We start from the raw sequence: 13,779 nt of genomic DNA on the forward strand, positions 1-13,779 counted from the left end.
AGAAACCTGACGACGATAAGGAAAATGTGTTGACAGATTAGAGAATAGATCACGACGTGGAAGAATTGAGATAAAATCAATACACTTTATTGGATTTTAAAATTGATGTTTGGCTTGTGTATATTAGTTAAAGAGACAGAACAAAACACATTTTTAAAGGGACAAATAATTTTTAACTTTTCATGCAGGTTAAGACTCGAAGGAAAAGTAATGAAACATAAAATCCTTAAGTAATATTTCAAAAGTATATATTTTGAATATAAACTGTATTTCTTTGGGGGAAACGTTAGTTTCTTTATTATCGCGCAACAATGACTTCTTTATTTTTATGGCATTTCGTTTCGTTTTGAAAATTTCCTGTGTTCCATGTGACATCACGGTAGTAGGAAGTTTCGATTTTCGCGTTTTTCGTGTGAAAGTTTTTACTTTCCTTGTGTTTTGTATAGAGCGTTCTCGACAGACAGACTGATAGACAGAATAGTGAAACTATCTGTTTGTTTCCTGTTCATTTGGTGGCAATAATATTTTTTACGCGATTCTTTTCTATTTAAAAATTTAAATATTTAAAAACTGATTTTAAAATGTGTCTATAGCTCGATTGAATTTGAGTAACGAATATTTGAGAAAGTTTAAGGGAGATCACTCCCTCTCTCTCTCTCTCTCATTTTTTTTTGTTACAGGTATCTGTTACTTTGTAAAACTTGACGTTAAAGATCATTTCTCGATGTGGTGTTTTACTAGACAAAAAATCAATACATGTTATAATATTTTAAAATTTTAGTGTTGAACTTAAGAGACAATACATTTATAAGGATAGGTCTTTTGTAAACCGGAGATGAAACGGTTTAAAAGATATTTAGTTTGACTTCTCAACAGTTCGCTATTATTGAGGTATTACTATTTCTGTTACAGTCTTCACAAGCCGATGATGAAAACTATAATACTAAAGCAGGGGTCGGCAACCTGCGGCTCGCGAGCCGCATGTGGCTTTTTTTATGTCAATTTGCGGCTCTCCAGTTCCATAATAATTATTTTATTTTCAAAACTAAAAAAAAAACAATATACCGTAAAAACAAACACAACTTCAAATAAAATAAAAAAACAATGAGAATAGGTGGAGTAAAGTAAAAATTGGGAAATTTTGTAGACTAACGTTTGGCTCTTCCGTCTAAAAATGTCGCCGACCCCTGTACTAAAACTAGCATGGCAAGGCAAACTGACGCTTTACATTTCAGATCTGAGGCGGGGAAAGAATGAACTAAATAAATAAATAAATAACAATATATGGGAAAAAGACTATAGGGATAAAAAAAATTGGTTGAGAATGGGCCTGGAGACAGAAGTAAAGATAGGAAAACTGGACCACAACATGTTAATCACCACTGTCGCGCTCCTCTGTATTAAAACCTGTTTAAAACCTGCAAAGTAAAGATTAAAGACTCCTATTAGTCCTATTTAGCCTAGAGATCAACTGGGCAGATTTAGTAGAGTTCATAGTGTTTCTTTACCTCGGCATATGAAGGTAGGGTGAAGTCAGCACTCTTCCAAGCCGCCTTTACTTTACCTAACATGAGTTAGGTACCCATTAGAGCTGGGTGGACTCAGTGATTTTCTACTGACTTGGACCCAGATCCGAACTCAAGACTTTCGGGTTTGCAGCCTTGCGCACTACCTCTTTGACCACCCAGTCCCAGTGTTAGTACTTTATGTCCGTCTTTTGTCAATAAATCTAATCCTAGTTTTTATTTATAACATGATATTATAAATAGGGATAGGATTAACTTTCTTATTTTAACAGCTGATGCCAAGTTGTATAGGAGACGCCTCTCTCTTGGTTCCATCAGCTGTGTGGAGAGATGGGGGGGGGGGTCTGATACACGGGGAGTATCTGTCCCTTCTCATATTACTACCCAGGCTTTGGGCCTGGATTTCCTAGGCGCAATAACCCAAACTAGATTTTGGTACGTTTTATTTCATTCGCAATAACAGTAGCCTATGTTTTTCTCTTAATTTTGTACCTATTGATTTCAGCCTTTCATTATTTTTTTTTTCGATATACGAAACTAACTTTATTTTAGTGTTCGATTTTCTAATCAATACACTATTAAAGTTAAAACGTTTACCCGTATGTATTTGGTTGTTGATTTTGAAATGTTATAGTGTAAATGGACACTCAGCCACGCAGGGAGAAAAAAAAAGGGGGGGGGGTGGGGTTAGAGGAGGAGGGTGGTAATCGATTGTTTTAGCCCAGTAGATCAATAACTAGCCTAATGTAGAGATCACATTTTTTGTGTGATTCGTCTTATAAAGTTGTGTGTTGTGTCATTCACTGTTTTCCTTTACTGTCTTCAGCGTGTTGGGCTGCATTAAAGTGTCTCTGTTGAATGTGTCTTCATTCAGGTGTCTCAGTAGTGCACAGATTTGATGGGCTGTCTTTTATCTGCCTCGCTACTTTTCCAAACATATATCCACCTTTCCTTCTTATTCCGTCATCCAAAGTAATGATGTCATTCTTATCGAGGTGTCCTCCAGTCTCAGCACACAGCCAATTATAAGATTTATGTCATGTTGTTTTTTAATTTTTGTAGGTATATCTCAGCTGTTTGTGTGTGTGTGTGTGTGTGTGTGTGCGTGCGTGTGCGTGTGCGTGTGCGTGTGTGTGTGTGTGTGCGTGTGCGTGTGCGTGTGTGCGTGTGTGCGTGTGTGTGTCAAGTTTTTGTTTTGGAAAGTTGATAGTTTGCTAGCATGTTTGAGAACACCGATCAATGCAACAGCTTTAAGAGTGTGCAGCTCTTGATATCACGGTTTTAATGAGTAATTATTAAAATAAACATAGCACATTCAATTTATAAAACGGTATTTATTACCAGCACAAATTATTTTTAACCGCTTCTTTTCTACTAACAGTTTATTACTTTTTGTCAGCACATAGATTTCTCCAAGAAATATTTCAACGATTTTCTCCGCGATTGTTTATCAATCAGGTTAGGCGAAAAGAGGACGGTGTTAACTGTACACCGGTATGAAAAGCCCTCAATCACCGTAATTAAAGTATTTGATTTTTTTCAATCAATTAAAGGTTAAAGTTAAAAACAATTTCTCCGTGTAGTTGAGTGTGGAAATATTGTTAGGCGACACTCAACGACATGATGAGCGAGGATGCGTAGTAAACGATTTAGTCAGATGAGCAGATCAATAAGGTAGATGGCGTTGATGTATATTTGTTTGATACAGGTTTGTGGATTGTGTCATACACTGCTTTCTTTACCATCGTCTGTGTGAAACATTGCTATAACGTTATACGACACTTGCATTCAGAGTTTCTTTCAGACTTTTCTCACCGGCGGGGCAGTTGATATTTTCGGGGGGCGGACTAAATTTTCCGGGGGGGGGGGGCACTGGTAAAAGTATTTTCTATATAATTTCAATTTCGCTCGGGGAAGGGGGGGGGAGAACTCACCCCGAAAAGATGCCTGGAAGAAACTCCGCTTGTTTTTCGTCCTTTCTTTTTTCCCTGATTAAGTGACGTTTTTATCATTGAAATATCATGATATAGCTGACACACATTAGAGAAAGACAAATTTATTGCAGCCCAACGCGCTGAAGACCCTTGAAAGGAAACAATGAATGACATTACACTCGTCCCCTTCCTATGACGAATCATACAAAAAATTTGACCTCTACATTAGGCCAGTTATTGATCTTCAGGGTTGAACATGAAAGTGTTCTAACTGGTAAGGTAAAATTATTTTTTTAGGAAGAAATCACACGATAAAATCAAGAAAGCGTAAAGGCAAAGACTGGTGTCGAAAAAAATAGGCGAAAGTAACAAACAGTACGTAAGCATAGAAGCTTTTCTTCTTCATTCTTAATTGAAATGTTTAAAGAAATAAGCGCCAACACAATTAAAACAACTTTTCAATATGTTATGCCTTTTACTGATTGTTGTCTCAGTTCATCATGCTTTTCTTTCTAGATTTTATCCTACCAAAAATAATCTGCATGGCAAAAGTTCCTTGCATTTGGTGTTTTCTCTCCTAGATGGCTTGCTGTCTCCAGCTTACGAGCCTCATCCGCCCGGGGGTCAGAGCTCGGGATTTTCTGAGACCCAAGATTCTGTTTAAATAAGGCATTTTTTTTATTTCGTCCATTAAGCTTAAACTATCTTACATAATTTTTTCAGAGGCAATATCTATCGGGTCCTACATTGCAAGACACCATCTCCAACGGCACCAATACCATCACCACTATAATCACTATCACCACCACTTCCATCACCAGAAATACCATCACCACCATCACGACCACCACCAACAACAACCACAATGACAACTCCACCTCCACCACCATCACCACCATCACCATGAACACCACGAACACCACAACCAGCACCACAGCCACTAACAACACCACCAACAACAACAACAACCACAACATCAACACTACCATCATCATCAACACCATCACCGCCATCCGCACTACCAGCACCACCATCACCACCAGCACCACCACCACCACCAACAACAACAACAACTCCAACTCAACCAACTCCACCAGCAACACCACCACAACCATCATCAATACCAACACCACCACCACCACCACCCACACATACAACACAATCACACGACTAATACAGTTGATATAACAAACACCGCACACACAAATAAAACAACGAACGCAACCAACGCACCTAACACAACCAACACAAATAACACACCAAATGCTTTATTTTAACACCCACTTTGTTACAAATCTTGTCACTTCACATATTTCACATTGGCTGTAATTTTTAAAAATCTTACAAATAATTGAATATTTCAAGCTGTGTTCATTGTTCAAAAAGCTTTTCCATAGTAAAAAGCGTTGTCCGCAACGAAAGAAAATGCTCCCTCTTGCTAGTTAATTATACACATTTTAAACACAAATACTTGTTTACGATCGTCTATAAAGTTATATACCTAGTGATTCATTGCTATACTTTAAAAGAAATATTGCGGATCAAAAATTATATTTTAGAGCATTAAGAGCTATAAATCCTTGCTATTATAAAAGTTGTTATTTAAAAAAAAAATAAACCGGGAGTGATCTCCCCGAAACTTTCTCGAATATTCTAATAACTAATATAACACTATGGGGGATGGCAACTCAGGACATAGATAATATTTGTAATCCATTTTTAATTACTTAAACTTTTTATAATAGAATAGAATCTTGTAAAAAAAAAAAAGATTTTGAAAAATTCAAAGTAGAAAAAGTTCCAATACCGGTTATCGGAAAAAAGTTGTCACGGATCTACGATTTTGAGATAATACTTATATATGAAATTTCATCAACCTAGCTGTAACGGTACTCAAGTTATCGTGTTTACACACACACAGACAGACAAACATACACACAGACATACGGGCAAGATTGTAAAACTATGATTTTCCGACTCAGGGAGCCCTAAAACGTCGAGATTTGCAAAAATCTCGATTTTTATTTTTGAATGATTACAAGACTTTCTCTATACTTCGTATATACGAGAAAGTAAAAACACGTGCGCTAAAAATGAACTCATGAAACAGCTCAGGAAAACGCAATATGATTAGTAATTTATGTGCCTATCATTTTTTCATTTTTTTTTTACTAACATAATTAAATAAATAGTTTAGGTAAAGTTACTGGCATTGTAACTTTTTCCGATCATGAAAAAAATACTTTTAAAAACAGCATTGTAACTAAATCCGATCTTGAAAAAATACGTTTAAAATCAGTTCAGTAGAAGAGCATTAACGAAGCAATAACAAGGCAAAATATAAAAGACACGAAGAATAAATTTAAATGGAAGCTTGTAAAACACATTCTGCATTGGTATCGTTAGCGTTGAACATAAGATTCTGTATTACATTGAAAAACATCCATCTGATTTTTAGTACTTGTTATTTCCCCTTTTAGATGTATATTTATAAAGGTTTATCCCTTACTGGGCGTATTTATTATTTAAGTTGATACCAGTAAAAATATGTAAACTAGCATTTTATTGTGGTACTTTTCTCCTTAAATTAAAAAAAAAAAAATTTCAAAATGTATTTAAAAACTTTACAACACATGAAACATTTAGTTACAATGATTGTATTAAAACCTTTGTAATAATATGTATAAAATTGTAACCTCGGGTAATATGTTGAATAAAGCTTGTGAAACAACTTACCTTTCGTTGAATAGCAACTGGATGACATTCGAGTATTTATTTATATATTTTAATTCGTTACCTGACCTGACGTATACATTATTTCTGCTTAAATAGAATTGTGCTATAGTTTTTAAAATATATACATGAGCTTTATTATAAAAATGGCTCTTTCATGTAATATAATTTCTTTTTTTTCAGTAAGAAGTAAATTTACAATTTCAAGTTTTTACTTATTTCACATATTCAATTTTTATTTTTAAGAAAACTTCAAAATTAAACTTCTTAGTGCACTGGATCAAGACTGAAACTTATTATGAATAACGTTATCTACCTTTGTTTTAAGTTATAGAGGTTTAAACTATATTTATGTTCACACTTCGCCCATGGATACCAAACCTACTACACCAGATTTAACACAATCTTTATTATAAAGAAAAAAAAATTAATAAAAATGGATTAAAGTAACACTCGAATAATATCTTGTTAATTTCATAAGTGGTTTCTGGCCTTAAATTCTAAAACATACATAATATAAAACACACGTAGATAAAAAACATAAGGTGTTTAACTTTGTGTTGAGTTAAAATAGTTTGGCCTCTTCGACCCACGATGAACACCGAGAAATTGTTGAAACTCAGGGGCGAGCACTCGGTATAAATCAGGACCAAATATTTTCGCAGTTATCATTCCTATTGCTGACTGATCGAACCTGCAAACGCGATCATTTAAAATCACGAAATGACGCTATAATTATATATATATATATATATATATATATATATATATATATATATATGTATGTATATATATGTATATATGTGTATATATATATATATATATATATATATATGTAAATATATATATATATATATATATATATATATATATATATATATATATATATATATATATATATATATATATATAATTCATATTTAGGCCTCTACTTATCAATGCTAAAATATACATATATAAATCGAATGAAACAGAGAAATGTAGGCTATATAATATACAGTAAATAACGACATTAAAACTTTTTAAGCCGAAAGCATGACGTCAACTGACCTATGGCATCGATGGTTCTTGTTCTCGCCACGACACCCTAAGACCTTGCGAGGAGTGACCGGACACACGCACTCCTGCTGCAGCGCGCATCGGGCCCACGGTTCCAGAATAGCCCGGATGTTAAAGATGTCCTTCCTGTACATGGAGACGCCTCCAAGTAACTCTGGGAATAAGTTGAAGGCACAAGGCTCCTCGCCAAAGTAGTCGAAGGTCTGATCATTAAAAAATCATAACAAAAATGGTAGTAGATATACTAAATGTTTAGCCACTATGATGTATAATTTATCTCGTTAAAGCTCACAGACTTATATTATTTTATTGATTTATTAAATTATATTAAGAAGAGTAGTTTTATTTTTATTGACCTTCGCTCTTTTATTTATTTGATGTCACCCTCTTGGAGGGCGTAACACATTGTGTCTGTCACTCAATTCCACGCCCCACCCCTCCCTTGTCTTTTGTTACAATTGAGTTTAATAGTATTTAGAGTTCTAGCATGACTGTAACGATAGTTTCTAAGCATTATGTGTGTCTGGACTCTGATCTTAATATTAGCCCTAACCCTAAAACAAATCCTTTTAATATAGGTCCCAGACACTTTACCGTACCATATTACTAACTTCAAATACTTGCAGGGAATCACTCTGGTATATTAGTGTGTAGTCTGTGTAAGTATTTGGGACGGCGTGGTCTAAACGATAGAGTGCTAGGCCACTAACAAGGAAGTCTCGAGTTCAAAGTCAAAAGAACGTCCCTTTCTCTTCCCAGCTCTGATGGGTACCTAACTCATGCTAGGGAAAGTAAAGGCAGCTGGTATAGGTGCAGACCACACCTTCCCTTCATATGTCGATATCAAGAAATTCATCTGCAGAATGAATCTATAAAGAGTATTCTTTTTGCTAACAATGTACGTATTAGCCAGTAGTCCAACTAGGCTCACCTGTATCAGGGTATGCAGGGGTATCCTAGCCAAGCTATCTGGCCTGAAGTACTGGACGCCAATGTCCCACGCCCTGTCCATCACTTGTTGGATGCGGTCAGTCCATCTGACGGAGGCGTCTTGATAAACCAAAAGTCTCCTTGCTTTCTCTATAGCAGCCTGGAATTAAGCGACTGTCGTGAATACGGCAATAAGTTTAGTTCTGTATTTATAGTAACATTTATTAGCAAGTGGCTTTAAGGGAGAAGAAAACAAGGAAAGCCTAGGCAGACGTGGAGGCATACGGCGGGAAAGCAGCTGACAACAGCAGAACTGTCTTGGGGGACTGCCGGGAAAATCGTCGGAGACCGACAAAAGTGGGGGGTAGCTTTCTTTTTGTGGCGGCCAATTGTGTTTTTGGTTCAAAAGTGACAAGATAATAATGATGATATTAGCAAATATTCTAGTAACAAGAATGGGATGAAAAATACAAATATACAAGAATATGTCTTTTCACGATCTCGTATATAGAGCATAGAAATAGGAGAAAGCGTTGCAGTTGTGCAAATATATATATATATACATTTATTTATTTTAAATCTCGAAGTTTTTCTTCTTCTTCTTCTTCTTCGTTCTTAATTGTAGTGTTGGAAGGGATCCCCTCAAACACAATTAAGGATACGTGTCAACTGGTTTTGCGCCATTTAGGCCATTGACTCCGATTTCAGCCTGCTTTTGTTTTTGGATTTCCTTCCATAGCCTTTGTCCAACCAAGAACAAACTACAAGGCAGCAGTTGTATGATTTTGGAGTTATCTCTCCTAGAAGAGTGGCTGTCCCCAGCTAACGAGCCTCATCTGCCCGAGTGTTCGAACTCGAGACTTTTCGGTTTAGCAACCTTGAGCTTTACCGACTCGACCACGCTCAAAGTTTAAATCTCGACGTTCAACACTTTGCTGTGTTGAAAAAAAAATGTGTGTGTCTGTCTGTGTGTGTGTGCAAGGAGCGGTGTTGGGGTGCGTGTGCGTGAACTAGATTGCTTCAGTACTGTTGTAGTTACGTGGACAAAATTTCAAACACAAATTAGATCCTAAACGTTTTTTTTCAAGTTTTATCGATTCCTTAAACAGGCGGTGGTACTTTATTCTATTTCCAGGTATATAACAAAGCCTTTCAGAATTTGTTAATTTGTATAAAATGCTCACAGAGCCACACATTTTAGAACATTTCGCCTTTATTTATTTTCTAAAAAAAACTAGCGGTTTGGTTACAAATTTACCTACCCTTTCAATAGCCCTATTTCAAAAAATATACTATCCCAACACTTATTGTTATATATTGGAATATACGAAAACGTTAGGGCAGCTCACCCGCACTTTTTAAAAATGGTTTACGTATTATTGGTTATGTTTGAAGTTTTCTTGCTATAGTTGTTACCATTTTGGTCGCTTTTCCGAGCTTCATCAATCAAGTTGGTTGATGAATGGGCTATTTATGTTATCAAATAAGTATTTCCCATTACACACAACGATTCTATTTTGTGCTGAGATAACTTTATAGATGTTCCACTACGCGTATTTTTTTTTTCTGACTGGACCTAGTGGTCAAATGGTTTATTAAATGTAGTTTATTTGGTCATAGAACTTGGGGAAATTACGGCTGGGCCAATGAACAGACAGTTTTATCAGTGTTTCTTTTCAGATCTTTTTTCCGTCGGGGGGGGGGGGGGGGGGGCTTGATATTTGGGGAGGGGGGCACTAAGTTTTCCTAGAGAGAGAGAGGGCACAAAGACATGCCTGAAAGAAACTCTGATCTTTATTTCGTTATGAAGCAGTTTAAAAAATTATCACTGGTAGAAAGACCTATCGTTTATATTCTTGTGACTTCATTTCAAGGGCTTCTCCCCTTAGGTTCTAGCCGTGAGCTCTAACACCCGACCACTCTACCCCACTCATTGAAGAGCCATTAACAATATAATGTTCTCTAATGTCGATATTTTCCTCAGTGACAATCTAGACTTGTAACCTACCCGAACCAGCAGAGGTTTCCAAGCGTAGCAAATTTTTTCCCTAACGTAAGCTGGAAAATGTTCAAAGGGAAAAGTCACAACTTGACACCGGCAGTGTTTTTCTGTCTGGGTGAAACAATCAAGTGATCAACATACATAGAACAGTCATGTATCAATCTTTCGAAACAAAACTCACGTAATCAACAGTCATACACCTGACATGTATAAGTTTAGTTTTTCAAACACGAAAAGGTAAGACACAATGGTGTGTTGGGGTAGTGTATATATTTCTGTATTTCATTTTTCTATTTGGTTATGGAAGGGGTCGGTGGACTTGCTCCTCTGTGGGGGGGGGGGGTGATAGATAAAATTGTTTTATTTTATATTTATACGTGCCTACCCGCGGCGTACCATGCGCCGCTAATTAGCTGTTTTATGTTCTATTTTTCAGTAATTCATAATTTGTTACAACAACCCTACCCTCCCCCCCCCCCCTGCTCTAGTGAAAGCAGCCATCGTCGACGACAGTTTACAAACGACAATAAAAAGACAAAACAGAACGTGTAACCTCCCCTTAGTTTTAATTCTTTAAATTAAATTATCTGCCCCTAATAGCAGTCACTAATTCGATCCTGCTCTATGACTGTAAACAATCGGCGTCAACCACAGCTCACCAGAAAGGTGGGGGTGATATTTTCTGTTACGCATTCCTTCAGAGCAAGGGAGAGGCCGGTAGGAGGGTTAGATAATCGGCTTGCGTTGTATTAGTGTCCAAGTAGATAATTATATATGTGTATATATATATATATATATATATATATATATATATATATATATATATATATATATATATATATATATATATATATATATATATATATATATATATATATATATATATATATATATATATATATATATATATTTCCTCTGCATGAAGCGTAGACCAAACTTCTCTACCATACTGGGCGTCTCCTAGGGGTAAAGCAGTAGAGTACTGACCCGAAAGTCTCGAGTTTGCATCCGGGTTCAAGTCAGTGGATCATCCCTGAGACTTCCCAGTTGTGATGTTTAACTAAATCACGTTAGAGAAAGTAAAGGTGGCTGGGCATGGTGCTGACCACACTATCCTTAAAAATGTCGAAGTAATTGAAACGTCGTCTTCCGTGTGTGTCGTGGCCAGGTTTCTAAAACATACTTTGTCAATCTAATATTTCGTGAAAAGTGTTTAAAACATAAAACATGCGAGTTGGATTTGAACCTTTGACTCCTACACACGTACAAAGCCCCATCGACTCACCATAATCCTCTCTTCCTCTGTTAAACCAATGTCGAAGAGAACAACGGTGAAATTGTTGACACGAGGATACACCGTCTGGTGCAGGTTATAGAACATGTCCTGCATCTCGTCGTAGTGATTGGAGGAGCTGGCGGACACGAAGATGACGTCACTCTCAGGGATGGCCTGGCCCATGGAGAGGATCAGACGACGCTGGTGTTATATATATATATATATATATATATATATATATATATATATATATATATATATATATATATATATATATATATATATATATCACGTTTGTTAATCTAAATAAAAATCTTTAAGATGTTGACGTTACCTTTTGAAGAAATCAAGAAGCCCATGTGCTTGAGTGAGTGAAAGTTGTACAGTAGAATCACAATAAATATTAGACAAGTACCTACAACTGCACTGACGGCTGAAAGTATTAGCAAAATGAAAAAAAAAATTGAGCATTAAACAATAATTTTGCTTTATATAAATATATAATTCGTAATTTTTAAAAAGGTTTTAGTTAATTGATATTTCATGTAAGAAATGTTTTTCATTATCAATACAACTTACTTTTCTTGGAAAATAAATTAATGTTCATGTTCGAGAGACGTGCAGAATTTCCTATCCTTAATACACCCAAAAAATGTAGTTTCCTTGTATTATATTTTAAACTATCACACTCTCATAAGTAGTTTTAACATTTATTTTATCTAAAAATGTGACAATAAGTATGCGCAACAACTTATCAAACAGTAGTGATATGAAGAAAAAAGAAAAACAACCTGTATTCTAAAGCAAACAGGTACCAATTTTTTTTCCTTTTTTTCATAGAGTTATCAATGTCATTTGTTTACTTTGTAGATACCTGATGACGTTCAAAAACACGCTGTTGACACATTAGAGAACAAATCACGAAGTGGTAGAATTACGATAAAAGTCGTTACTTATTATTGCATTTTGGTATTGATAATTGGCTTTTGTACTGAGACTGCTGATCAGAGACGTAACTAGCAAAGGGGAGGAGGGGGGGGGGGGGGGTAATGTCGGAAGAAGGGAAAGCACAAAATAGATATAGATCTGGAATCTAGGTCAAACCAAAATTAATTAGATATAAATAAAAACAATTATAAATACACAAACGAATAATTATTATACTTCTTTAGTCCTTAAATATTTGATTTAACTCTTTGCATTTTAGATTCAGTCACAGAACATTTAATTCGAGAATAAAAGGAATTCATTTAGATTCTAGCTCTATCTAGATCTAGAATCTATACCAATAATGACTTTCAATACTAAACTATTTCAGGCCTTAATTATTTTAATAAACCTTTGATTGTTTAATTAAGGATTTGACCAATTTAAAAAATAAATTAATTTGAAATGATAGCGCCTATTGAATTGTTTTTTTTTAAATGTGAATGATAAAGTTGCCTATCAGGACTTGGCGGGACACGGGGCAGGTGAAGTAGAGTTCAATTGTTTCTGTGTCCTCTGCAAAATTAAAGAATAGTGTGGTCAGACCCATGCTCAGCCGAAATCGGTGTTTTTAAAAGACATAATTTTGCCTGAGGTGTGACGTCTTTTTAAATGTGGGGTCTGACTTTTTGTGACGATGTGTGACAGTGGGAAGGGAAAGATAAAAGTCTCCAAACAAACGTGACGTCATTTATGGATAGGTGGTGATTTTGGTTTTGGTTTTTGTATCCTTCCTCAACGGGCCATTTTTCACGTATATAAATAAATAAATAAACATATACATATATATATATATATATATATATATATATATATATATATATATATATATATATATATATATATATATATATATATATATATATAATGTATGTATATTTATGAGGGGGGTGGCGCCAAATTGTAAGCACTCCCCGGGCGCTTGGAGGGGTCGCTACTCCTCTGAGCAGAACACCACACACTTACTGTGTGGTTCGTCGTTGCAAGGTGGCAAGTGTAGTGTCATTTATTGTTTTCTTTCAAGGTTCTTCAGCGCGTTGGGCTGCAATAAATTTGTATCTCTCCAATATGTGTCAGCTATCTTAGTCGCCCGTAGGATTGATGTGCACTCTTCAGCTTCCTCACCGCTTTTCGACCATAGTAATGTCTTCCTTATCGAGGTGTACTCCATTCTCCACAATTATAAGATTTCTCTTATGTTTCTTATTAATTTGTATGTATATATCGGATGTTTTGTGTGTCTAGTTCGTGTTTTGCAAAGTTGATAGATTGTTCGTCTGTTTCAGAACACCGATCAATACAACAGTTTTAAGAATGTGCAGTTTTATATTT

General features: G+C 35.6%; 1 protein-coding gene across 1 annotated transcript; it reads right to left on the reverse strand.

The window, feature by feature from the left end:
* Positions 1-6,197: 6,197 nt before the first annotated feature.
* On the reverse strand, positions 6,198-11,652 carry LOC131946303 (uncharacterized). Its single transcript, XM_059306996.1, has 5 exons — positions 11,470-11,652; positions 10,191-10,295; positions 8,184-8,342; positions 7,244-7,455; positions 6,198-6,887 (listed from the first exon to the last, which is right to left on the reverse strand). The coding sequence occupies exons 1-5, from the start codon at positions 11,641-11,643 to the stop codon at positions 6,743-6,745; spliced, it is 795 nt and encodes a 264-aa protein (XP_059162979.1). The 5' UTR covers positions 11,644-11,652; the 3' UTR covers positions 6,198-6,742.
* Between the last annotated feature and the right edge of the window lie 2,127 nt (positions 11,653-13,779).

Source organism: Physella acuta, unplaced genomic scaffold, assembly GCF_028476545.2.
Source record: "Physella acuta isolate Inbredline_101_S28 unplaced genomic scaffold, ASM2847654v3 ptg000550l, whole genome shotgun sequence".
Lineage (NCBI taxonomy): Eukaryota > Metazoa > Mollusca > Gastropoda > Physidae > Physella > Physella acuta.

Bases quoted from the DNA above. Each gene is read 5' to 3' on its own strand.
- LOC131946303 (XM_059306996.1), bottom strand. From the start codon at position 11,643: ATGGGCCAGGCCATCCCTGAGAGTGACGTCATCTTCGTGTCCGCCAGC. The intron at 8,343-10,190 runs GTAGGTTACAAG...GCTTAATTCCAG, and splicing joins GGAAACCTCTGCTGGTTCGG to GCTGCTATAGAGAAAGCAAG. The intron at 6,888-7,243 runs GTCAGTTGACGT...TCGCGTTTGCAG, and splicing joins AAGAACCATCGATGCCATAG to GTTCGATCAGTCAGCAATAG.